The sequence below is a fragment of the Loxodonta africana genome, chromosome 26 (genome assembly GCF_030014295.1).
Source record: "Loxodonta africana isolate mLoxAfr1 chromosome 26, mLoxAfr1.hap2, whole genome shotgun sequence".
Classification (NCBI taxonomy): Eukaryota; Metazoa; Chordata; class Mammalia; order Proboscidea; family Elephantidae; genus Loxodonta; species Loxodonta africana.
Genome location: NC_087367.1, coordinates 42,271,688 through 42,299,533, shown reverse-complemented (window position 1 = coordinate 42,299,533; position 27,846 = coordinate 42,271,688). Strand labels below are relative to the sequence as shown.

General features: G+C 39.8%; 1 protein-coding gene across 5 annotated transcripts in view; it reads left to right on the top strand.

The window, feature by feature from the left end:
- The first annotated feature begins 2,898 nt into the window (after nucleotides 1-2,898).
- Nucleotides 2,899-27,846, top strand: part of PCCB (propionyl-CoA carboxylase subunit beta) — a 221,736-nt gene continuing 196,788 nt past the window's right edge. For 2 of the 5 annotated variants that reach the window (XM_010599496.3, XM_064277283.1), the window contains exons 1-2: nucleotides 2,899-3,146; nucleotides 27,506-27,625. In XM_010599496.3, the coding sequence (XP_010597798.3) occupies nucleotides 2,901-3,146; nucleotides 27,506-27,625 (366 nt within the window). In that variant the 5' untranslated portion in view covers nucleotides 2,899-2,900. Of the gene's footprint in view, nucleotides 3,147-17,846; nucleotides 18,037-27,505; nucleotides 27,626-27,846 lie in introns of those variants that run through there. The other 3 variants (XM_003419982.4, XM_064277284.1, XM_010599497.3) reach the window with 3 other exon arrangements.

Genomic DNA, 27,846 nt, shown 5'->3' with positions numbered 1-27,846 from the left:
GAAGCCCTGGTGGCACAGTGGTTGGGAGCTTAGGCTGCTAAGCAAAAGAGTGCTAAGGAGTTCAAATCCACTAGTCACCCCTTGGAAACCCTATGATGCAGCAGTTCTACTCTGTCCTACAGGGTTGCTATGAATTGGAATCAACTTGACAGCAACGGGTTTGGTTTGGTGTTTTTATCACCTTCCACTCTAATTTCTTGCCACTTTCAAAGGTAGAGATACAATAAAATGTGTCTGTGTATGTAAATCTGAACATGCTCGGTTGTCGTCACACTGCTCCTAGACCCTGACATGCAGAGAAACTTCTCAGAGAAACTCTCCTTTCACACCTAGCCTTGCCCAAATTCTCCCCTGTACTCCCAAGGCCTGTCCTTTGTCCACCCACCTCCCTAGGTTGGCAAGGTCCTTAAAGCAGGGACCCAAATGCAGGGTCAAGAGCACCCACTATGGAGTGGGACAGATGCAGGTGGTCTTCATGCAGCCACATGACTTCAGGCCTTAGACCCTCAGCTTCCCTGAATATCTGGGTGAGCAATTCCTACTCCAGGAAATGAAATTAGTACAAATGTTCAGTTCTTGGCACATAGTAGGTTCTCCAAAATGCTTGCTGGATTGAATTGCATTAACAGTAAAGTCCCAGGCCAGAGGTTGTACTTTATGAAAGCCCTGCCTGCAAGCTGGAGCTTGCAGAGGTTAATGATCGACTTTAGCAGTTTCATGTGGCTAAGAATGAGATGTATATACCTCATTCTTTGCCTGAAAATCTGTCTGCTAGCTGAGGAAATAGATGAGCAAGCTCCTAAAAGTTCAGCTCCAGCTCAGTGGACCTTTCCTATAACAGACCATACAGAATCCTTAGTAATGTTTTTGTACTAATGTTACCTGGAAATTGTAATTCCCACGTATCACTGATACAGCAATAGTGACGTAAATAACTAGCAAAATTAAAACTACACCTTTAAATTACAATATCATACTCACAGCCTAAATGTGCTTACGTTTACATAGTTTCATGTGGCTAAAGTGAAAATTTGGTAAGAAGACAATAGAATTTGAAGTAAAAACATTTAAGAACTACATCAAAACTAAGTTCATTTTAATGTTAAATTTTATGTTACATGAGATAAATTAGTGGATTAGGTTTGCATAATCAATAACAGCCCAAATGATGTAGAAGTTGTAGACAAATGCATATGGGAATGTATTCATAAATGAAATAATATAAAAATAAACAGGAACAAATACACAGGCATTTTGGCACTTAGAGAACATTGCAACTAAATCAGAACTTTCCTTTCCTGGCCTTCAAAGCTGCGAACTTGTGAGTGACTTCATCAAAATCAATGCCTTTTGCCAACTTACTTTTTAATGTGTCCCTATTTTTTTAAACCATAATTCAAACTTAAACCCTGAAAATTTAATTAAAGTCAGATATATTTGCAAGACAGTGATGTTTTTAAAGGAAATTGAAAAAGAACTGAATTTAAGATTTATTTCTAAACATGTATTAAGAAACATGGCATCTTCCCCACTTCATGCTTTAAACTGTCAATTTTTCTATTTAGTTATCAGTTATACAATCAATATATTGTTATACATGTAATTTTATTATCAATTTTAATCATAAAGTAATATGTGATATAGTTGTAAATTGCTTAAATGTAATATTTCTTAGATTATATGAATACTAACAAAATTTTGTTTTGTAAAATCTTTCTACATTGAATTACATTATTTGTTAAAGTACTATTTTTGAGTGGAAGCCTTTTTTGACTTTTCTCCTTTTCCTTTAATTACTACTTCATTCTCAAAAAAGTTAATGATACAGGTTCTCAAATACTAATTAACACAATTTGTAGCTAAAAACACCAAAAATTTGACAAAACCAGCGACTATAAAAACACCAGCAGCAATGAAAACAACTACACATGAAACCACATAATTTCCAAGCATCATCAATAATTGAGTATAATGTGAGCTCTGACGGGAGCACATTAGAAGGTTCAAAAAGTAAATTAGCATAGAGTTTTAGCCTTGTAGGTATATTGATACATGTAAGCTGGGCTTACAAAAAAATTTTTTTATAACTACGGTGATATTTTATAAAAAATAATAAATTTCTGCCAAAGTTCTGAACAAAAATTTTTAAACGGTCATTTTGGTATCACCCCGTCTGACAGTGTCACCTGGTGCGATCCCCATCCCCTAGTTACACCACTGCTTCAAATCCCTAAAACAGTGGTTCCTGAACTTTAAACAAGCATCAGAATCACCTATAAAGTTTAGGAAACAGAATGATGGGCCCACCCTTGCGTTTCTGATTATATAGATCTGGGTGGAGCAAGAGAATTTGTATTTCCAATCTTCTCCCAAGTGATGCTCAGACTGCTGGGTCCACACTTGGAGAATTACTCACTAGAGTTACTCCTGTGTTCAGTGCCTGGCAGTTAGTATGTGTCTGTGTTTGAATTCTGCATTCACCACATCTTTAGTCTTGACTTTTGATCAAATTATCCTCTTTATACTTCTATTTCCAAGAATTACTGGGATTAAATACACTAAAGCATGGTTAATGTTTAAAACAACGCCTGGCACAGTGTTCAATAAACATCGGTTAACGATAACTATCTACTCATTACATTATTTTCTGGAAGTGGGATGACAAAACTACGGGCCCAGAGGGCCAGAGAAGAGCAAGGACTAAGCCTTTCATCTATGCAGTCAGCAAGCAGGTAACAAGATCTGAGGGCCAATCACACACTCCTTCTGGGTGTGGCAGCTTCAGGTCTCAGGTCTTTCCAACAAGCGCATCATGCAGTCCAGCTCACAGGCAGCACCGCCCCATTCCCCGACCCGATCAAGCGCATGCGTACTCCCCGCAACGCCCAAGCTTGGAGCACATGCGCACTCATGAGCGCGGGTGGGGGCACATCGGCAGAGCAAAAATGGCTGCGGCAATGCGGGTGGCGGCTTCTGGAACAAAGCCTTGGGTTCTAGTGAGCAGTGTCGGGAGCCAGGCAACGCGGAGCGCCGCGGTCCGCAGTCTTTGTATTCAGCCAGTCCCCATTAACGAGCGCATCGAGAACAAGCGCCGCGCCGCACTACTAGGAGGAGGTCAGGGCCGCATAGACGCCCAGCATAAGCGGGTGAGTCAAGACGACGAACAGACTGTCCCACCCCCGGCGTTCGCAGCCTATCACAGCTCGTCTGGCTGTTGGCGCCGGAGGGCTCTCAGCCAATCCTTGTAATCCGGGATGGGGCGGGGCGGGAACGTTCGCCTTGAGCGATTGCTGTCTTTCTCCCGGAGGTGGGTAAAACGAGGTTAAACACCTTTGTACTTTATCACCTTCTGCTTTCCCTTTGCAGTTTTAGACTGACCTTGCAGGACTCCAGCCGGTTTATCACTTAACAGCTATAAATTTTTGAGCAAGTTACTCAATCTCGGGGAGTTAATTTACCTTAAACAGAAAAAAAAAAAAACAAAACCCAGTGCCATCGAGTCGATAGTAGTAATACTTCCCTCCTGGTCTTACTATTAGGTTCGAGATAGTGAAGCAACGATAGACAATAAGAAATCTGCTTATTCTCCGGCCCCACGAAAGACTGGTAGTAGTTTTTCTCTCCATTATGCAAGCGGGAAGATTGAGGCATATGACACGGCAAGTAAGGCGGGCAAACTCACATTAACCTGAGGTGGAGTGTATTTGTGTGCCCGCGCACGCAAGCAGGGAACTCGTGGAACCTTGCAAAATGCCATCTAAGTCGGTTCAGGGTCTAGGCATGCATGCACGCCTTGTTACAAAGGCACGTGTCTGAAACAGGTGGTGTTTCTGGAAATGTTCAATGAGATGTTTGTGTGAGTGAGCTGCTGAGGCACTGCCTCCCACAGCCGGGTTCTGCATTTCCACCCTAGATATACTGAATCAGAATCTACATTTTTAACAAGATCTCTGGGTGATTCTTATGTATAATAACTTGGTCCCTAGCTAGCCTGGGAACTTGTTAGAAATGCCAATCCTCACCAGGAGTTCAAAGCCCTGGGCAAGAATCCAGCTGTGCTTTGTAAGACAGTGAAGCCTTCAGAGAGATGCTGGCTGGACCACTTGGCTGTAGAAGAAACAGGCTCCCAGCGGTGACCAGGGACTTGAAACCAGGCTTGCTCAGTGTGCCCTAACAAGTGGATTAGTGTGGACGATGTGCTGGACAGTTTAACCAACGGGAAGGTGCAAAAGTGGAACTCTTACAGGTGAAGGGCACTGAGCTGTAACTCATGGGCTTGAGAGAGGTGACTGGGGCTAAAGAGTAGGGTCTTTTGGGAGGAGATTCAAACCAGCCATTTAAGTCTAAATCGAGTGTGTTGATTCAGATGTTGTAAGTTCCCATTTGACAAGGGCCTTTTAAAAAATATGTATATTGTGCTTTAGGTGAAAGTTTACAGCTTGAGTTAATTTCTCATACAAAAATTTATACAGATATTGTTATGTGACCCTAGTTGCTATCTGTATAATGTGACAGCACACTTCTCCTTTCCACCTCGGGTTTTCTGTGTCCATTCAACCGGCTCCTGTCCCCTTCTGCCCTCTAATCCCACCTTTGGAGTCTTGTGTATCTACTTGAGTCTTGTGTATCTACTTGAACTAAGAAGTGCACTCTTTATGAGTATTATTTTGTATGTTATAGTCCAGTCTAATCTTTGTCTGAAGAGTTAGCTTTGGGAATGGTTTTAGTTTTGGGCTAACAGAGTCTGGGGGCCATATCCTCTGGGGTCCCTCCAGCCTCAGTCAGAAAATTAAGTCTGGTCCTTGTATGTGAATTTGATTTCTGCACTATGCATTTCTCCTGTTTTGACAGGGACTCTCTGCTACGTTCTTTTTCAGGGTGGTCATTGCTGGTAGCCGGGCACAATCTAGTTCTTCTGGTCTCAGGCTGGTGGAGTCTCTGTTTTATGTGGCACTTTTGTCTCGTGGGCTAATATTTTCCTTATGTTTTTGATGTTCTTCATTCTCTTTTACTCCATATGGATTGGGAACAATTGATGCATCATAGGTGGCTGCTTACAAGCTTTTAAGACACCAGAGGCCACTTGGCAACGTGGGATGCAGAACATTTTCTTAATAAACTTTGTTATGCCAGTTGACCTAGATGTCCCCCAAAACTATGGTCCCCAGACCCCCACCCCAGCTGCTCTGTCTCTTGAAGTGTTTGGTTGTGTTCAGGAAGCTTCTTATCTTTTGGTTTAGTCCAGTTGTGCTGACTTTCCCTGTATTGTGTGTTGACAAGGGCCTTTTTGACACTTGGGAGTGAGATGTTAATTTAGTTGATGGTTTGTGGTGCTGAGAGTCCTGTCCTTCCCTCCCCCAGGTTGCTCTGTCCAGAGAGGAAAATGTTGGATCATCTTCTGGAAACACCTATCAGTGCTCCTATGCACTCTTTCTCTTGGAGCCTGTTGCTCAATTTTTCCTTGAAACAGTGCCCCGCCTCTTTCAGGTTGATTCTATTAAAGTTAGATGAAGATTCTGCAACCCCCACCCTCCAGAAGCTGTATTTCTTTTGCCAAAGCTGACTTAGGAGACAGCCTTAGACAAAAATATTTAAATGTGGCTGGGAGGAGGGGAAATGATTTTTAAGTTTTTGGATTCTGTAGAATAGTTGTTGCTTTCGTAGGAAAGGGGGACTGCCATTGGGCTGTGTCAGCAGCTGGGCTGCAGAGTTTTCAAGTAATTCTTTAGAATCACCTTTTTTTTTTTTTAATGTAGATCTAGGTTTATAGTCTCCCAGAAAGAAGATTGCAGATGTAGGAAACCAGTGAAAGATACATTTTGTTTGCAAACTTTCTGTTGTTTTTCAGAACAAATGCTTTCCTTTTTTTTTTTTGTAATTCAGTCCCTCAGGGAGTTTGGATGTGTCTATGGAGCTTCCATGACTTTGCCTTGTACAAATTGTGCTGGCTTCCCCAGTATTGTGTACTGTCTTGCCCTTCACCAAAGTTACCACTTATCTATTGTGTATTTGGTGTTTTTCCTTCCCCAGCCCTCCCCTCCGTTGTAATCACCAAAGATCATTTCTTTTTGTGTGTAAACCTTTTCATGAATTTTAATTTTAGTGCTCTCATACAATACTTGTTTCTTTGTGATTGAGTTATTGCACTAAGCATAATGCAGTCCAGATTTATCCATGTCGTGACTTGCTTCACAAGATTCATCATTATTCTTTCTTGTCGCATAATACTCAATTGTAGTTTCTTGTCGCATAATACTCAAATAATTTTTTATTTTTAACCATGTGTCTATTTATATGACAACTCTTATTTCTGTGGGATATATTCCTAGGAGTAGAAGTGCTGGATCATATGCTATTTCTATTTCTAGCTTTCTAAGGAAGCCCCGTATAGTTTTCCAGAATGGTTGTACCATTTTCATTCCCACCTGCAGTGCATAAGAGTTCTGAACTCCCTGCAGTCTCTCCAGAATTTCTTATTTTCTGTTTGATTCGTGCCAGTAATGCCAGTAATGCTGGCGGTGAAATGGTATCTCCTTTTGGGTTTGATTTGCATTTCTGTAATAGCCAGTGATTACAAGCATTTCCTCATGTGTCTGTTAGCTGCTTGAATGTCTTCTTTGGTAAAGTGTCTGTTCATTTCCTTTGTCCATTTTTTAAATGGATTATTTGTCTTTTTGTTACGGAGGCATTAGATTTTCCTATAGATTTTAGAAATTAGACCTTTGTTGAATTTGCAATAGCCAAATTTTTTTTCCTAGTCTGTAGGCTCTCTTTTTACTCTTTTGGTGAAGTCTTTTGATGAGCTTAAGTGTTTAATTTTTAGAAGATTCCAGTTATCTAGCTTATCTTCTGGAGTTTGTGTGTTGTTAGTTATGGTTTGTATACTGTTAATGGCGTGTATTAGGGCCTCTGGCATTGATCCTCTTTTTTCTTCTATGATCTTTATGGTTTTATATTTAGGTCTTTGATCTATTTTGAATTAGTTTTTGTGTATGGTGTGAGGTATGGGTCCTGTTTCATTTTTTTTCCAGATGGGCATTCATTTTTGACAGCATCATCTGTTGAAAAGACTGTCTTTTCTCCATTGGATGGACTTTGGACCCTTGTCGAAGGTCAGGTGACCGTAGGTGTGTGGATTTACATCTGGGTTCTCAATACTGTTCCATTGGTCAGTGTATCTGTTGTACCAGTACCAGGATGTTTTGACTACGTAGCTGTATAGGAGGTTCTGAGGTCAGGTAGCGTGAGCCCTTTTACTTTATTCTTCTTCTTCAATAATGCTTTACTTACCTGGGGCCTCTTCCCTTACCATATGAAGTCAGTGATTAGTTTTTCATCTCTTTAAAGAATGCTGTTGGTATTTGAAATGGGATTGCATTGTATTTGTAGATTGCTTTGGGTTTTTTTTTTTTTTTTGGTAGAATTGACATTATCAGAATGTTGAGTCTACCATGAGCATGGTATGTTTTACCATTTATATAGATATCTTTTGGTTTCTTGCAGTAGTGGTTTGTAGTTTTCTTTGTATTGGTCTTGTACAATCCTGATTAGATTTATTCCTAAGTATTTTTTTTTAGGGGCTATTATAAATGGTTATGAGTCGGAATCGACTCAACGGCACTGGGTTTGGTTTTTTTGGTTTGTTATAAATGGTATTTTTTCCTGATTTCCATTTTGTCATTCTCTTTATTGGTGTATAGGAACCCAAATGATTTTTGTGTGTTTATCTTGTATCCTGCTACTGTGCTGAATCTTTTCATTAGTTCCAGTAGTTTTCTCATGGAATCTTTTGGGTAGTCTATTACCTGTGTTTTATTGACTATGCAAAGACTGTGTGGATCATAACAAATTATGGGTAACATTGCGAAGAATGGGAATTCCAGAACACTTAATTGTGTTCATGGGGAACCTGTGCATGGATCAAGAGGCAGTCGTTTGAACAGAACAAGGGAATACTGCATAGTTTAAAATCAGGAAGGGTGTGTGTCAGGGTGGTATCCTTTCACCATATCTATTTAATCTATATGCTGAGCAAATAATCCTAGAAGAACGGGGCATAAGGATTGAAGGAAGACTCATTGACAACCTGCGTTATGCAGATGACACAAACTTGCTTGCTGAAAGTGAAGAGGACTTGAAGAACTTATTGGTGCAGATCAGAGACTACAGTCTTTAGTATGGATTACACCTCAAAATAAAAAAAACAAAAATCCTCACAACTGGACCAATAAGCAACATGATAAAGAGAGAAAAGGTTGACTTTGTCAAGAATTTCATTTTACTTGGATCCACAGTCAACATCCATGGAGGCGGCAGTCTAGAAATCAAATGACGCATTGCATTGGACAGATCTGCTGCAAATGACCTTTTTAAAGTGTTGAAAAGCAAAGATGTCACCTTGAAGACTGCGGTGTGCCTGATTCAAGCTGTGGTGTTTTCAGTCACCTCATATGCATGGGAAAGCTGGACGATGAATGAGGAAGACCAAAGAAGGATTGACGCCTTTGAGTTGTGGTGTTGGTGAAGAATACTGAATACACCATGGACTGCAAAAAGAATGAATAAATCTGTCTTAGAAGAAGTACAGCCAGAATGCTCCTTAGAAGCAAGGATAGCGAGACTGTGTCTCACATCTTTTTTACATGTTATCAGGAGGCATCAGTCCCTGGAGAAGGATCTCATGCTTGGTAAAGTAGAGGGTCATTGAAAAAGAGGAAGACCTTCAATGAGATGGAGTGACACAGTGGCTGCAACAGTGGGCTTAAGCGTAACGATTATGAGGATGGTGCAGGACAGGGCAGTGTTTCATTCTGTTGTACATAGGGTCGCTGTGAGTCGGAACCAACTCGGCATCACCTAACACCAACATGTATAGTATCCTTTCATCCACAGATGGGCCGTTTTACTTTTTGTTACCAATTTAAATGCCCTTTATTTCTTTTTCTTGCCTTATAACTCTAGCTAGGACTTTCAGATCAATGTTAAATAAGAGTGGTGATAAAGGGCATCCTTGTTTTGTTCCTGTTCTCAGGGGGAATGCTTTAAGTCTCTCTCCATTAGGAATGATGTTGGCTATTGGTTTTATGTAGATGCCCTTTATTATTTGAGGAATTTCCCTTCTGTACCTATTTTCATTGAGAGTTTTTTTTTTAATCAGGAATGGTTGGTAGACTTTGTGAAATGCCTTTTCTGCATCAGTTGAGATAATCTTGTGATTTTTAAATTTTATTTATGTTGCAGATTATGTTGATTGATTTTCTAGTGTTGGACTGTCCTTGCATACCTGGTATGAATCCCACTTGGTTGTGGTATATTTTTTTTTTAATAGGATCCCGAATTCTGTTGGCTAGAATTCTGTTGAGAATTTTTGCATCTATATTCATGGTCTGTAATTTTCCTTTTTTGTGGTGTCTTTGCCCGGTTTTGGTGTCAGGGTTATGTTGGCTTCATAGAATGAATTTGGAAGTATTCCTTCCTTTTCTATGTTCTGAAATAATTTCGCTAGTACTGGTGTAAGCTCTTCTCTGAATGTTTGGAAGAATTCTCTGGTGAAGCCATGTGGGCCAGGGCCTTTTTTTGTTGGGAGTTGTAAAAAAAATTATCTTCTCAATTTCTTCTCTTCTTATGGGTCTGTTCAGATTTGTGTTAGTTTAGGTAGGTAGTGTGTTTCTAGAAATTTTTCCATTTCCTTTAGGTTTTCAAATTTGTTGGAGTATAGTTTTTCATAGTATTGTGTTATGATCCTTTTTATTTCAGTTAGGTCTGTTGTAATGTCCCCCATTTTGTTTCTTATTTGGGTTATTTGCATCCTCTCCTGTTTTTCTTTTATCAGTTTGTCCATTGGTTTGTTGATTTTGTTGATCTTTTCAAATAACCAACTATTGGTTTTGTCGGTTCTTTCTATTGTTGTTCTATTCACTATTTTATTTATTTCTGTGCTCATCATTATTATTTCCTTTCTTCTGGTGGCTGTGGGTTTTTTTGCTGTTGTCTTTCTTTTTTGTTTGAGTTGTGTAGCTAATGTTTTGATTTTGTCCCTCTCTTCTTTTTTAATTGCTTTAAATTGACCGCTGAGCACTGCCTTTGCTGTGTCCCAAAGATTTTGGTATGATGTGTTTTTATTCTTGTTTGTTTCTAGGAGTTTCTTGATTTGATCTTTATTCTATTACCAAGTGGTTTTTAAGCAGGGTGTTGCTCAATTTCCATGTAATTGGTATTTTGCCCTTTCTCTTCCTGTTGTTAATTTCTACCTTGCTCATGTTGTGATCAGAGAAGATACTATGATCTCAGTGTTTTGGATTTTGTTGAGGGTTGCTTTGTGGCCTAAGATGTAGTCTGTTCGTAAGAACGTTCCATGTGCACTGGAAAAGAATGTGTACTTTGCAGCTGTTGGGTGAAGTGTTCTGTATATGCCTATGAGGTCAAGTTGGCATTGTACCTGTTAGCTCTTCTGTGTCTTTGTTGAGTTTCTTCCTAGATATTTTGTCTGTTACGAAGAGTAGTGTGTTGAAGTCTCCTGCTGTTTTTGTGAAACTGTCAGTTTCTCTTTTCAGTGCTGTTAAAATTTGTTTTATGTATTTTGGAACCCTGTCATTGGCCGCGTAGATTTAAAAAAAAAATTTTATTGTGCTTTAAGTGAAAGTTTACAAATGAAGTCAGTCTCTCATACAAAAATTTATATACACACCTTTCTATATACTCTTAGTTGCTCTATACCTAATGAGATAGCACACTCCTTTCCACTCTCTATTTTTGTGTCCACGCAGTCAGCTTCTGCCCCCCTCTGCCTTCTCATCTCCCCTTCAGACAGGAGCTGCCCACATAGTCTCATGTGTCTACTTGATCCAAGAAGCTCACTCCGTACGAGCATAATTTTCTATCCCATAGTCCAGTCCAATGCCTGTCTGAAGAGTTGGCTTTGGGAATGGTTCCTGTCTTGGGCTAACAGAAGGTCCAGGGACTATGACCTCTGGGGTCCTTCTAGCCTCAGTCAGACCATTAAGTCTGGTTTTTTTTTTATGAGAATTTGAGGTCTGCATCCCACTACTCTCCTACTCCCTCAGGGGTTCTCTGTGGTGTTCCATATGAGGGCAGTCATTGGTTGTAGCTGGGTACCATCAGGTTCTTTTGGTCTCAGGGTAATGTACTCTCTGGTGTATGTGGCCCTTTCCTAATTACATTGTATCTTTGGTGTTCTTCATTTTTCTTTGCTCCGGGTGGGTTGAGACCAATTGATGTATCTTAGATGGCTGCGTGCTAGCATTTCAGACCCCAGAGCCAGTCTCCAACGTGGGATGCAGAATATCTTCTTAATAGATGTTATTATGACAATTGACCTAGATGTCCCCTGAAACCGTGGTCCCCAAACTCCTGCCCTTGCTATGCTGGCCTTTGAAGCATTCAGTTTATTCAGAAAACTTCTTTGTTTTTGTTTAGTCCAGTTGTGCTGACCTCTTCTGTATTGTGTGTTTTCTTTCCCTTCACCTAAAGTATTTCTTGTCTACTATCTAATTAGTGAATACTCCTCGCCCGCCCGCCCGCCCGCCCGCCCTCCCTCCCTCCCTCCCTCCCTCCCTCCCTCCCTCCCTCCCTCCCTCCCAGTTCTCATAACCATCAAAGAATATTTTTTTCTTGGTTTAAACTATTCCTTAAGTCCTTATAATAGTGGTGTTATAGAATATTTTTCCTTTTGCAACTGCTTCATTTCACTCAGCATAATGCCTTTCAGAGTCCTCCATGTTATGAAATGTTTCATGGATTCATCATTGTTCTTTATCAACACGTAGTATTCCATCGTGTGAATATACCATAATTTATTTATCCATTCACCTGTTCATGGGTACCTAGGTTGCTTCTATCTTATTGCTATTGTAAATAGTGCTGCAGTGAACACGGATGTGCGTATATTTGTTCGTATAAAGGCTGTTATTTCTCTAGGGTATATTCCAAGGAGTGGGATTGCTGGATCGTATGGTAGTTCTATTTCTAGCTTTTTAAGGAAGCGCCAAATTGATTTCCAAAGTTGTTGTACTATTTTACATTCCCACCAGCAATGTATAAATGTTCCAGTTTCTCCACATATTATTTTTTGCTTTTTGAATGAATGCCATCCTTGTTAGAGTGAGATGGAACCTTATTGCAGTTTTGATTTGCATTTCTCTAATGGCTAATGGTCGTGAGCATTTCCTCATGTATCTGTTAGCTACCTGAATGTCTTCCTTAGTGAGGTGCCTGTTCATATCCTTTGCCCATTTTTTAATAGGGTTATTTGTGTTTTTGTAGTTGTGTCTTTGCAGTATCATGTAGATTTTAGAGATCAGGTGCTGATTGGAAATGTCATAGCTAAAAACTTTTTCCCAGCCTGTAGGTAATCTCTTTACTCTTTTGATGAAGTCTTTGGATGAGCATAGGTGTTTGATTTTTAGGAGCTCGCAGTTATTTAGTTTCTCTTCTGGTGTTTGTGAATTTTTAGTGATGTTTTGTATACTCTTTATGCCATGTATTGGGGCTCCTAGAATTGTCCCTAATTTTTCTTCCATAATCTTTTCGTTTTAGATTCTATATTTAGGTCTTTGATCCATTTTGAGTTAGTTTTTGTGCGTTGAGTTAGGTATGTGTCTTGTTTCAATTTTTTGCAGATGGATAACCAGTTATGCCTGCACCATTTGTTAAAGAGACTCTTTTCCCCGTTTACCTGACCTGGGCCTCTGTCAGATATCAGCTGCTCATATGTGGACGGATTTATTTATGTCTGGATTCACAATTCTGTTCCATTGGTCTGTGTTTCTGTTGTTGTGGCAGTACCAGGCTGTTTTGACTACGGTGGTGCTATAATATTGTCTAAAATCAGGTAGAGTGAGGCTTCCCACGTTGTCCTAATTTTTCAGTAATGATTTACTTATCCAGGGCCTCTTTCCCTTCCGTATGAAGTTGGTGATTTGTTACTCCCTCTTATTAAAAACTATCATTGGAATATGAATCAGAATTGCAGTGTAGCTATAGATCACTTTTGGTAGAATAGACTTTTTACAATGTTAAGTCTTCCTATCAATAGCAAGGTATGTTTTTCGACTTACATAGGTCTTTTTTGGTTTCTTCCAGTAGTGTCTTGTAGTTTTCTTTCTTACAGGTCTTTTACGTCTGTGGTAAGATTTATTCCTAAGTATTTTATCTTCTTGATTTGGGAATTTTCTCTTTGATGTTCTTTTTGTTGATGTAGAGGAATCCAACTGATTTTTGTATGTTTATCTTGTATCCTGAAACTCTGCTGACCTCTTCTATTAGTTTCAGTAGTTTTTTTGAAGATTCTTTAGGGTTTTCTGTGTATAAGATCATGTCATCTGCAAACAGAGATACATTTACTTCTTCCTTGTCAACCTGGATGTCCGTTATTTCTTTATCTAGCCTAATTGCTCTGGCTAAGACCTCCAGCACAATGTTGAATAAGAGTGGTGATAAAGGACATCCTTGTCTAGTTCCTGATCTCAAGGGGAATGCTTTCAAACTCTCACCACTTAGGGTGATGTTGGCTGTTGGCTTTGTATAAATGCCCTTTATTATGTTGAGGAATTTTCCTTCTGTTCCTATTTTGCTGAGAGTTTTTATCATGAATGGGTGTTGAACTTTGTGAAATGCCTTTTCTGCGTCGATTGATAAGATCGTATGATTCTTGTCTTTTGTTTTATTTAATTTGTAATTTATCAAATTAAATCATATTTTATATTTTATTATATTTATTAAATATTTTGTTTTATATTATATTTTAATAATTTATTAGATTAAATTTCGTAGTTAATTTATAATAAAAACATTAATCGCTTTTCTAACATTGAACCCTCCCTGCATACCTGGTATGAATCCCAGTTGGTCATGGTGAATTATTTTTTTGATAATGTTATTGAATTTTATTGGCTAGCATTTTGTTGAGGCTTTTTGCATCTACGTTCTTGAGGGATATAGGTTTGTAGTTTTTTTTTTTTGTGGTGTCTTTACCTGGTTTTGGTATCAGGGATATGCTGGCTTCATAGAATGAGTTTGAGAGTATTCTGTCCTTTTCTATGCTCTGAATTACCTTTAGTAGTAGTGGTGTTAACTCTTCTCTGAAAGTTTGGTAGAACTCTCCAGTGAAACTATCAGGGCCAGGGCTTTTTTTTTTTTTTGGTTGGAAATTTTTAAATTACCTTTTCAATCTCTTTTTTTGTTATGGGTTTATTTAGTTGTTCTACCTCTGTGTTAGTTTAGGGTGTTTCCAGAAATTCATCCATTTCTTCTAGGTTTTCAAAATTGTTAGAGTACAGTTTTTCATAGTAATCTGATATGAATTTCAGTTGGATCTGTTGTGGTATCACCCATCTCTTTTCTTATTCAGGTTATTTGCTTCCTTTCCTGTTTTATGTTTTGTCAATATGGCCAATGGTTTATGAATTTTGTTAATTTTTTCAAAGAGTGAGCTTTTGGTCTTGTTAACTTTTTAAGTTGTTTTTCTGTTCTCTGTTTCTTTTAATTCTGCTATAATTTTTATTATTTGCTTTCTTCTGGTGCCTGAGGGTTTCTTTTGTTGCTTTCTTTTTATCTGTTCAAGTTGTAGGGATAATTCTTTGATTTTGGCCCTTTCTTCTTTTTGTATGTGTGCATTTATTGATATAAATTGACCTCTGAGCATTGCTTTCGCTGTGTCCCAAAGGTTCTGATTGGAAGTGTTTTCATTCTCATTGGATTCTATGAATTTTTTTATTCCATCCTTGATGTCTTCTATAACCCAGTTGTTTTTGAGCAAGATATTGTTCATTCTCCAAGTGTTTGATTTCTTTTCCCTGCTTTTTCTGTTATCGATTTCTACTTTTCTGGCCTTATGGTCAGAGAAGATGCTTTGTAATCTTTCGATGTTTTAATTTTCTGCTAAGGCTTGCTTTATGACCTAATATGTGGTCTATTCTAGAGAATGTTCCATGTGCACTAGAAAAGAAAATATACTTGGTTGTTGTTGGATGACTTTTTCTGTATATGCCTATGAGGTCCGGTTGGTTGATTGTGGCATTTAGATCTTCCGTGCCTTCATTGAGCTTCTTTTTGGATGTTCTGTCCTTCACGGAAAGTGGTGTGCTGAAGTCTTCTAGTATAATTGTGAAGCTGTCTATCTCACTTTTCAATGCTGTTAGAGTTTGTTTTATGTATCTTGCAGCCCTGTCATTGGGTGCATAAATATTTAATATGGTTAGATTCTCCTGGTATATTGTCACTTTAATCATTATATAGTGTCCTTCCTTATCCCTTGTGGTGGATTTAACTTGAAAGTCTATTTTGGCAGAGTTTAATATTGCCACTCCTGCTCGTTTTTGATTGTTGTTTGCTTAATATATTTTTTTCCATCCTTTGAGTTTGTGTCTTTAAGTCTAAGATGAGTCTCTTGTAGAGAGCATATAGACAGATTGTGTTTTTTTTAATCTATTCTGCCACTCTCTGTCTCTTTATTGGTGTGTTTAGTCCATTTACCTTTAGCATAATTATGGATAGGCATGAGTTCACTGTTGTCATTTTGTTTTTTTTTTTTGTGTGTTGTTGACAGCTTTTTTTGCCACTTAATTTTTTGTGCTGAGTAGTTTTTTATATATTGTCTTTTCCTCTTCATTGTTGTTGATTTTGTTTCTGCTGAGTCTGTATTTTTTTGTTGTATTTTATTTTGATGAGTAGGATTGTTAGTCTCCTTTGTGGTTACCTTAATATTTACCCCAGATTTTCTAAGTTTAAACCTAAGTTTTATTTCTTTATCTCGCCTTGTCTTCCTCTCCATATGAAGGATCTATGACAACATTTCTTAATCCCTCTTTATTGGTTTAATGTTGTTTTCTTTTATATAACAACATCGCTATTTCCCTCTTTTGAGATTTTTTTAAAATCTTGATTTATTTTTGTGATTTCCCTGTCTGGGTTGACAGCTGGTTGCTCTGTCCTGTGTTGTGGTCTTGGGTTGATATCTGATAGTACTGTTTTGAGAGCTTTTCAAAGCGATCATGTTCTCCTCCTTTTTGTGATTTGGTGTTGACTGTTGTCTCCATGCCATCTAAGAATTAATGTATTGGTTTATTTTTTGTTTACTTACTGTATCCTAGCTTCTTGCTTTGTTTTGTTTTGATATGCCTGAATAGGTTGCTTGAGTGAGCTAGCTTGATTATTTTCGCCTTTCAAGCTGTAACGTCCTGTCACCAGATGGCTAGAGCTTTTATCATGTACATGAGCCTAGGAGTTCATTCATTTTTCTTTTATGGATTCAGCTCAGGTGTCCAGGTAGTTGGTCATCAAGTGTGTAGTACAGGCCCTGTCTTACCATCTTCGAGGGGCTGGTGTGATTGGTGTAGGTACAGGTATCTGGTTGCAGCATGGGGTCACTCTCTGAACAAGGCAGGGGGCTGACAACCGTCCCCCGAGTGTCTGCGAAGAAAGCACGTTCCTGTTCACTAGAGTGCATGGGTGGGTGGGTTCTGCAGACAGACCACAGGCACCCAGTGCTTTTGGTTGTAAGGACCGGGAGGAGCAGTTATCCTTGGACCCTTGTCACTGTTGGCTGGGCGACATGAGTGGAGCCACCAGTCCTTACGCACCCGATGTGGGTAAGTGAGGACCCTGTTTAATAGGCAAAGTGGTGTGAAACATGAAACACCCAAGTCTCCATTGCACAGCTGAAGCAGTTGCAGTCTGCCAACAAGGGCCTTTTCTCCTGAAATAGGCCTGCACAGGTCCACATAGAGGGGAAGGTATTCAAAGTCCATGGACCGTTTATGCCTAGACAGGAGTCACTTCTGTCCTGAGCTCCCCAGGCTAGTGGATCTGGCAGATTATCTTTTCCCCCAGTTGTGAACTTGTTCCTTCTCCAAGGCTGGGAGGACGGCTCAGGATGCTCAGCAAGGCCTATCTCAGGCCCAGGGAAATTGACAGCCCCCGAAGCCAGCTTGGGGCTGGTGGCATGGTAAAATATACTCAAGTACTTAGCTTTTGCCGAGAGTGCCGTTCCTCTCTGGTTCTGGAGGCGTGAGTAGGCTGTGCAGCTCGCTGTTTTTCCCTGAGGAAACTGTGGCTGAAGTTTACCACGCACCCGCTGCTGCTGCCCCAGGGAATGGGGCCTGAGGGTTCCCAGTGATGCAGGTCCAGGAACTCCTCTGTGTTTCTGATCTGTCTCTCCCTCCCCCTGCCACTCAGTCCGTTTTCTAACTTTGCCTTTGATGTTCAAGGCTCCTACCTTGTCATAAATACGATTGTTTCTCTTGTTTTTTTGGGTGTTTGTTATAAGAGGAATCACTGGAATCGTCTGACTACTCCACCATCTTGGCCATGCCTCCTGCATAGATATTTTTTATAGTTATGTCTTAATGATGGATCATTGTTTTAATCGTTATAACGTTATAAAATGTCTTTCTTTGTCTTTTATGGTGGGTTTTGTTTTAAAGCCTGTTTTATCTGAGATTAGTATTGCCACTCCTGCTTTTTTTGGTAGCTGTTTGTCTGATACGTATTTTTCTGTCCTTTGATTTTTAATAAATTTATGTCTTTGTGTCTAAGGTGTCTCTTGTAGACAGTATATTGATGGATCCTGTTTTTTTAATCTATTCTGTTAGTCTCTCTTCATGGGCACATTAATGCCATTTATGTTCAGTATAATTGTTGATAAATTGAGTTTATTGCTGTCATTTTGTAATACTTTTTTTTGTGGTGCTGTTGTTTTCTTTGTTCCTCTTACTTTCCTGTGCTGAATTCCTTTTTTTTTTTTGGATTTTTTCCCCGTTTGTTTTGTTGTTTCAGATTTTATGTTTACTGAGACTTTATGCTTTTCTTCTTTATTTTGATGAGTAGGTTAACTTTCTCCGTGGTTACTTTGAAATTTACTGTTATCTTTTTAAGTTTTAAAAAAAGACCCGTGTCTTACATACTTTGGATATGTTTTCAGGAGGGATCAGTCTCTGGAGAAGGACATCATGCCTGGTAGAGTGTCAGCGGAAAAGAGGAAGACCCTCAGTGAGATGGATTGACACTGTGGCTGCAACAGTGAGCTTAAGCATAGCAATGATTGTGAGGATGGTACAGGGTTGGGCAGTGTTTTGTTCTGTTGTATACAGGGTCGTTATGAGTCGGAACTGACTTGATGGCACCTAATAACAACAACTTCCTATGTTTGAATCAGTCTTTTATTACTTGGTATCTCCTTGGCCTTCCTCTCCATTTGAAAGTTGTATACCTACACCGTTTATTCTTCCTTTTTTGTTTGACGTAGTTGTCATTTACAGATTAACCTTCCTGGTTCCCTTTTGTAAATCTTTCAGTTCTGTTTAATTCTTGGGAGTTAATTATCTAGGTTGGTATCTGGCTGATGTAGTCTTGCATCCTAGATTCAGGGTGTCATCTGATGTTGTTTGTTCTCAAACCGAAGGGCTCCTTTAATAATTCTTGTTGTTACATATTCCCTTAATTTCTGTTTATCTGGAAATGTCCTAATTTCACCATTGTATTTGGGCAAGAGTTTTGCAGGATATGTTTTTCTTGGTTGGCAGTTTTTTTCTTTCAAGTTTTTATATATGTCATTCCATTGCCTTCTTGCTTGCACGGTTTCTGCTGAGTAATCAGAGTTTAGTCTTAGTGTTTCACCTCTGTATGTAATTTTTTCTTTTTTCGCAAGCATGTTTTCAGAATTCCTTTCTTTGTCTTTGGTTCTACGGAGTGTCAGTATGATATGCCTTGGTGATTTTCTCTTGGGGTCTATCCTGTATGGGGTTTGTTGGACTTACTGAATGGTCAGCTTTTCATCTTTCATGATATTAGGGAAATTTTCTTTCAGGAATTCCTCAGTGATCTTCTCTTGTTTTCCATTTTCTTCCCCTGCTCTGGAACTCTGATCACTCGCAGAGTTTTGCTTTTGGTTGTATCCCACATCATTCTCTGGGTTTCTTCATTTTTCTTCGTTGTTTTCTCTGAGTTTTCCTCAAAGTGGTATCTGTGTATTTGTCTTCAATTTCGCTAATCCTTTCTCCTGTTGTTTCAAACCTGCTCCTCAGACTTTGTCTGACAGTGTTTATTTCTGAAATCTTGGTGTTTATCTTTCAGATTTCTAACTGCTGTTTTCGTATAATTTCTAGTTATGTGTTTATGTTGACATTTTGTCCCTGTATTATTTTCCTGAATTCTTCCATTGTTTTGTTTGTCTTTTTCATGATTTTGTCTGCGTTTTCCATGATTTTGTGAATTTTTTCCTCATTTTTGTCTGCTTTTTCCATCAACTCTTGGATAGCTCTGAATATTAAAGGTTTGAGTTCCCTGTCAGGTAGTTCCAGTACCTTTTCTTCTGCTAGAACATCGTCTGGTGTTTTATTTTGGTTGCCTACTGGAGTGGTCCTCTCCTGTTTTATGTCTTGATATTGTCTGCTGTTTCAGGACATTCAGTAGTTACTTTTTCTGTTTATTGATTATAGGTTCGTTTGTTTCATTCTGCTTTTTTGTTTTATTTGGTAACATCTGAAAAGGTGGGCTGGGCATTCTTCGTTGTTTGCTCGTTTGTGGGCATGATACCTCTCACCAGCTCGTCCAATGGCCAGGGCCAGCCGCTTAGTCTCTGTCCACTGATCTCGGTGTGTGATGAATTGTTTTGGTTATCTAGTGTTGCTATAACAGAAATACTGCAAGGGGGTGGCTTTAACAAAGAGAAATTTATTTTCTTACGGTCTAATAAGTTACAAGTCCAAATTCAGGGCGTTGGCTCCGGGGGAAAGCTCTCTCTGTTGCCTCTGGAGGAAGGTCCTTGTTCTCAGTCTTCCCCTGGTCAAGGAGCTTCTCAGGCACAGGGACCCCAGGTCCAAAGGACATGCTGTGCTCCTGGTGCTGCTTTCTTGGTGGTATGAGGTCTCCAACTCTCTGCTTGCTTCCCTTTCCTTTTATCTCTTGAGAGATAAAAGGTGGTACAGGCCACACCTCAGGGAAACTGCCTTTAGATTTGATCAGGGAGGTGACCTGAGTAAGGGTGGTGTTACAATTTTACCCTTAGCCTCTCAACATAAAATTAAATCACAAAATGGAGGACAACCACACAATACTGGGAATCATGGCCTAACCAAGTTGATACGTACATTTTTTGGGCAGATATAATTCAGTCTATGACAGGAGTCCAAGATGGCGAATCCAAGCCATGCTAGCTGATAGGGGACTTCCACTCCTTATCTCTCCTTGCTCTGCGTTCTCTGTCTGTTTCTTACTCCATTCATGGATTGGTTGAGTTCTTTTTTATTTTAATTGTGCTTTAAGTGAAAGTTTACAAATCAAGGCATTCTCTCATACAAAAATTTATACGAACTTTGCTATATACTCCTCCCCTACGTGTCTGTCACTTTGTCGTACTGTGGGGGCTTGTGTGTTGCTGTGATGCTGGAAGCTATGCCACCAGTATTCAGATACCAGTAGGGTCACCCATGGAGGACAGGTTTCAGCTGAGCTTCCAGACTAAGACAGACTAGGAAGAAGGACCTGGCAGTCTACCTCTGAAAAGCACTAGCCAATGAAAACCTTATGAATAGCTGTGAAACATCGTCTGATATAGTGCTGGAAGATTAGTCCGCCAGGTTGGAAGGCACTCAAAAGATGACTGTGGAAGAGCTGCCTCCTCAAAGTAGAGTCAACCTTAATGACGTGGATGGTGCAAAGCTTTCAGGACCTTCGTTTGCTGATGTGGCACGACTTAGAATGAGAAGAAACAGCTGCAAACATCCATTAATAATCAGGACCTGGAGTGTACGAAGTATGAATCTAGGAAAATTGGAAATCGTCAAAAATGAAATGGAACACATAAACATCGATATCCTAGGCATTAGTGAACTGAAATGGACTGGTATTGGCCATTTTGAATCGGGCAATCATATAGTGTACTGTGCTGGGAATGACAACTTGAAGAGGAATGGTGTTGCACTCACTGTCAGAAAGAATGTTTCAAGATCTATCCTGAAGTACAGTGCTGTCAGTGATAGGATAATATCCATAAGCCTACAAGGAAGACCAGTTAATATGACTATTATTCAAGTTTATGCACCAACCACTAGGGCCAAAGATGAAGAAATAGAAGATTTTTATCAGCCACTGCAGTCTGAAATTGATCGAACATGGAATCAAGATGTATTGATAATTACTGACGACTGGAACGTGAAGGTTGGAAACAAAAAGGAAGGATCAGTAGTTGGAAAATATGGCCTTGGTGATAGAAACAATGCCAGAGATTGAATGATAGAATTTTGCAAGACCAACAACTTCTTCATTGTGAGTACCTTCTTTCACCAACATAAACGGTGACTATACACATGGACCTTGCCAGATGGAACACAGAGAAATCAAATGGACTACATCTGTGGAAGGAGACGATGGAAAAGCTCAATATCATCAGTCAGAACAAGGCCAGGGGCCGACTGTGGAACAGACCGTCAATCACTCATATGCAAGTTCAAGCTGAAACTGAAGAAAATCAGAGGAAGTCCCTGAGAACCAAAAAATGACCTTGAGTGCATCCCACCTGAATTTAGAGACCATCTCAAGAATAGATTTGACGCACTGAACACTAGTGACCAAAGACCAGACGAATTGTGGAATGACATCAAGGACATCATATGTGAAGAAAGCAAGAGGTCACTGAAAAGACAGGAAAGAAACAAAAGACCAAGATGGATGTTGGAGGAGACTCTGAAACTTGTTCTCGAACGTCGAGCAGCTAAAGCACAAGGAAGAATTGATGAAGTAAAAGAACTGAACAGAAGATTTCAAAGAGCCTCTTGAGAAGACAAAGTAAAGTATTATAATGACGTGTGGAAGGAGCTGGAAACGGAAAACCAAAAGGGAAGAACACGCTCGGCGTTTCTCAAGCTGAAAGAACTGAAGAAAAAATTCAAGCCTCGAGTTGCAATAGTGAAGGATTCTATGGGGAAAATATAAACGACACAGGAAGCATCAAAGGAGATGGAAGAAATACACAGAGTCAATATACCAAAAAGAATTAGTTGACATTCAGCCATTTCAAGAGGTGGCATATGATCAGGAACCGATGGTACTGAAGGAAGAAGTCCAAGCTGCTCTGAAGGCACTGGCGAAAAACAAGGCTCCAGGAATTGATGGAATATCAATTGAGATGTTCCAACAAACAGATGCAGCACTGGAGGTGCTCACTCACTTATGCCAAGAAACATGGAAGACAGCGTTCTGACCAACTGACTGGAAGAGATCATATTTATAGAACAATATCATTAATATCACACGCAAGCAAAATTTTGCTGAAGATCATTCAAAAACGGCTGCAGCAATATATCAACAGGAAACTGCAGAAATTCAGGCCGGTTTCAGAAGAGGACGTGGAGCCAGGGATATCATTTCTCATGTCAGATGGATCCTGGCCGAAAGCAGAGAATACCAGCAGGATGTTTACCTGTGTTTTATTGACTATGCAAAGGCATTCGACTGTGTGGATCATCACAAATTCTGGATAACATTGGGAAGAATGGGAATTCCAGAACACTTAATTGTGCTCCTGAGGAACCTTTACATAGATCAAGAGGCAGTTGTTCGGACAGACCAAGGGGATACTGATTGGTTTAAAGTCAGGAAAGGTGTGTGTCAGGATTGTATTCTTTCAGCACACCTATTCAATCTGTACCCTGAGCAAATAATCCGAGAAGCTGGACTATATGATGAAGAACGGGGCATCAGGATAGGAGGAAGACTCATTAACAACCAGTGTTATGCAGATGGCACAACCTTGCTTGCTGAAAGTGAAGAAGACTTGAAGCACTTACTGATGAAGATCAAAGACCACAGCCTTCAGTATAGATTGCACCTCAACATAAAGAAAACAGAAGTCCTCACAACTGGACCAATGAGCAACATCATGATAAACGAAGATTGAAGTTGTCAAGGATTTCATTTTACTTGGATCCACAATCAACAGCCATGGAAGCAGCAGTCAAGAAATCAAAGGACGCATTTCATTGGGTAAATCTGCTTCAAAGGATCTCTTTAAAGTGTTGAAGAGCAAAGATGTCACCTTGAAGGCGGAGGTGGGCCTGACCCAAACCATGGTATTTTCAATTGCATCATATGCATGTGAAAGCTGGACCATGAATAAGGAAGACTGAAGAAGAATTGATGCCTTTGAATTGTGGTGTTGGTGAAGAATATTGAATATACCATGGACTGCCAGAAGAACAAATAAATCTTAGAAGAAGTATAACCAGAATGCTCCTTAGAAGCAAGGATGGCGAGACTGTCTCTTACATACTTTGGATATGTCAGGAGGGATCAGTCCCTGGAGGAGGACATCATGCTTGGCAAAGTACAGGGTCAGGGGGAAAGAGGAAGACCCTCAGTGAGGTGGATTGGCACAATGGCTGCAACAACGGGCTCAAGCATAACAACGATTGTAAGGATGGCGCAGGATAAGGCAGTGTTTTGTTCTATTGTGCATAGGGTCGCTATGAGTTGGAACCAACTCAAGGTCACATAACAACAACAACAACAATATATATTCCTAGTTGCTCTTCTCCTGAGACAGCACACTCCTTCTTCCCACTCTCTATTTTCCTGTCCATTTGGCCAGCCTCTGATTCTGCCTGCCCTCTCATCTTCCCTCCAGATAGGAGCTGCCCACACATTCTCATGTATCTACTTGACCCAAGAAGCTCACTCCTCACCGGTATCATTTTCTATCCCATAGTCCCGTCCAATCCCTATCTGAAGAGTTGGCTTTGGGAATGGTTCCTGTCTTAGGATAACGGAAGGCTTGGGAACCATGACTTCCGGGGTCCTTCTAGTCTCAGTGAGACCGTTAAGTCTGGTCTTTTTACGAGAATTTGAGGTCTGCATCCCACTGCTCTCCTGCTCCCTTAGGGGTTCTCTGTTGTGTCCCTTGCCAGGGTAATCATTGGCTGTAGCCAGGCACCATCTAGTTCTTCTGGTCTAAGGCTGATGTAGTCCCTGGTTTATATGGCCCTTTCTGTCTCTTGTGTTCATAATTACCTTGTATCTTTGGTCTTCATTCTCCTTTGCTCCAGGTGGGTTGAGACCAGTTGATGCATCTTAGATGGCTGCTTGCTAGCGTTTAAGACCCCATACACCACTCTTCAAAGTGGGATGCAGAATATTTTCTTAACAGATTTTATTATGTCAGTTGATCTAGATGTCACCTGAGACCATGGACCCCAGATCCCCGCCCCTGCTATGCTGTTCTTCGAAACGTTCAGTTTATTTTAGGAAACTTTGTTTTTGGTTTAGTCCAGTTTTGCTGACCTCTACTGTATTGTGTGGTGTCTTTCCCTTCACCTAAAATAGTTCTTGTCTACTGTATAATTAGTGAATACCGTACTCCCTCCCTCCATCCCTTCCTACTCTCGTAACCATCAAATAATATTTTTTTCTCTGTTTAAACTGTATCTCCTGTTCTGATAATAGTGGTCTCGGAGAACATTTGTCCTTTTGCAACTGACTGATTTCACTCAGCGTAATGCCTTCCAGATTCGTCCATGTCATGAAGTGTATGATGGGTTCATCATTGTTCTTTATTGATGCCAAGTGTTCCATTGTGTGTATATAGCATAATTTATTTATCCATTCATCTGTTGTTGGGCACCTTGATTGATTCCATCTTTTTGCTATTGTAAACGGTGCTGCAGTGAACAATGATGTGCATATATCTGTTTGTGTAAAGGCTCTCATTTCTCTAGGGTGTATTCCAAGGAGTGGGATTGCTAGATGGTATGGTAGTTCTATTTATAGCTTTTTGAGAACACACCAGATCGACTCCCAAAGTGATTGTATGATTTTACGTTCCCACCAGCAGTGTATAAGTGTTCCAGCCTCTCTACAACCTCTCCAAGATTTATTATTTTGTGTTTTTTGGATTAATGCCAGCGTTGCTGAAGTGAGATGGAATCTCATTGTAGTTTTGATTTGCATTTCTCTAATGGGTAGTGATTGTGAGTATTTCTTCATATATCTGTTAGCTACCTGAATGTCTTTAGTGAAGTGCCTGTTCATATCCTTTGCCCATTTTTTAATTGGGTTATTTGTGTCTTTGTAGTTGAGTTTTTGCAGTATCATGTAGATTTTAGAGATCAGATGCTGATGGGAAATGTCATAGCTAAAAACTTTTTCCCAGTGTGTAGGTCATCTTTTTACTCTTTTGGTGAAGTCTTTGGAGGAGCATAAGTGTTTGAGTTTTGGGAGCTCCCAGTTATCTAGTTTCTCTTCTGTTGTTTGTGAATGGTTAGCAATGTTTTGTATACTGTTTATGCCATATATTAGGGCTCCTAGTGTTGTCCCTGTTTTTTTTTTCATGATCTTTATCATTTTAGATTCTATATTTAGGTCTTTGATCCATTTTGAGGTAGTTTTTGTGCTGGTGTGAGGTATGGGTCTTGTTTCATTTTTTTTGCAGATGGATATCCAGCTATGCCAGTACCATTTGTTAAAGAGACTGCATTTTCCCCATTTACCTGACTTTGGGCCTTTGTCAAATATCAGCTGCTCGTATGTGGATGGATTTATATCTGGATTCTTAATTCTGTTCCATTGGTCTATGTATCTGTTGTTGTACCAGTATCAGGTAGAGTGAGGCCTCCCAATTTGTTCTTCTTTTTCAGTAATGCTTTGATCTGGGGCCTCTTTCCCTTCCATTTGAAGTTGGTGATTTCTTTCTCCATCTCATTGAAAAATGTCCTTGGGATTTGGATCAGAATTCCTTTGTGTCTATAGAGGGCTTTAGGTAAAACAGACATTTTTACCATATTGTCTTCCTATCCATGAGCAAGGTATATTTTTCCACGTACGTAGGTTTCTTTTCGTTTCTTGCAGTAGTCACGGTTCCTTCTTTATGTCTTCCTTTGATGCTGAGGGTTCCGGGATTAATATCTGTCTCTGTTTTACTTTGTTTTTTGGGTATTGTCTGTGGAGGGATGGCATGGGCTTTTGTCTGAAGTGCTATATTCCACATTTCTTGGAAGAAATAGTTTTTATATTATAGAAATTCTTTATACATGTTTTTATAATGTCTAAATGACATAATGTTCATTTTTCAAAAATTGGAATTTAGAGACAAAAAACAAAAGAAACCCGCAAAAACTAAGGATTTTATAATACCGCTGCCCAGAAATACTGTTAACATTTGAGCTTATATATTCTTCTCCGCATGTGCAGACACATAACGCAGACTAAATTTTTTCTATCATATTTTCTATTCCAAGGCGTATCATGTAGTTATTAAGGTTATGTATCTATAGAGATATTTCCTTAATTGTTGTATAAAAAAATGTGCCAATATTTAATCATTCACCTTATTTGAGAAATTTACGTTTCTAATTTGTTTGTGTGTAGTACTGAGTAAACATCTTTGGTTATGAAGCCCTCCCACTCTCTTTAAAAATTTTTTTGGACTATTTCCTTAAGATAGAGTCCCAGAAGTGGAATTACTGGGTCAAAAGATATGAATATTTTAGAAACTCTGACATATGTTGCCAGATTGCTTTCCTGAAAAGTTGTCATACTTTAAGCAACAGTATGTGGAATTACCTGTTTGTCTGTTTTAACACAACATCATTGGCTTGGGCTACTTTCTTGAGGGAAAAAAATTAACCAATTTGAAACGTTTTTGGAGGAGATTAAGGGCTGGGGTGTTTCGGTTGAGTTTATGTTGACATTTTGTCCCTGTATTATTTTCCTCAATTCTTCCATTGTTTTGTAATCCCAAATTTGAAGGCTTTTGGTGGACTGAGGACTCCAACCTCACCACCTCTAAGAAACATTTTTTTTTGACTCCTACCTCTTCTTCTAAGAAACATTTTTTTTACCCCTTTTGAGTGAACTTTTTAGCACTCTCTGTCTCACTCCCCTTCTGCTTAGCCACATCTCGATGCAGGGTGTATTATTATGTCACTGTAAGGTGGTGTGCGTATGCAGGGCTCCAAATGGAGGATAGAAGAAGAAGCCCATGGAGGAGGCAGGAGAAGAACCAAGAAGTAGTGGGTCTTGCATTTAGGATGGCATCTGGTCCCTTGTGAGGTGTGCTTCTGTGGGCTTCCCTAGAAGAAGGTGGGAGTGTGGCCTCAGACCCTTCACCAAGCCTGATTTAGTTTCCCTCCTTCTGCTGCTCCATTCTTCTTTTTATTGCTCCTCAGGTCTCCAGTAAGTGTTTTTGGAACTAGTTTTTTTGTTCCAGGGTTAGGCTCTCCTTATCCCCATTTCTCCCCTGTACTTTTTCTTACCCTGCTTCCTTATTTACCTTCCACAGTTGGATGGCTCCTAGAGTACCCAGTCTGCTGCCCTGATTACCTTACCCTCTGATATCTATTGATAATTGCATGTCTACCTTGGGGAGGTGAAACAAAATGGAGGCTTTATTGTTAGGATAAAGGGGCAAAATCTGTCCTCCTGGCCTTCCCCTGAGCACCCCTTACTTTGCTTACTTTGTCCGTGATGGCATCACTGAGTCATCTTTGTTGCATTTTAGGGGAAATTAACGGCCAGAGAGCGGATCAGTCTCTTGCTGGACCCTGGCAGCTTTGTTGAGAGCGACATGTTTGTGGAGCACAGATGTGCAGATTTTGGAATGGCTGCTGATAAGAATAAGGTATCTGTCTACACTTTTCACCTGTGGCTCTGCCAGACTACCCACTAAAGTAATGAGTCTATACCACTTTTCTCTGAAGTCCTTCTGGGACTCAGAACACATTTCAAATTTTTCAGGTTTGTAGTCCTGGAATTATAGAACCTTAGGAGGAGCACTGGGCTTCCAGGTCCCCTACTCACCTTTATTAATAGATGGAGTGTGGGTGTGCTGCTGGTAACCTG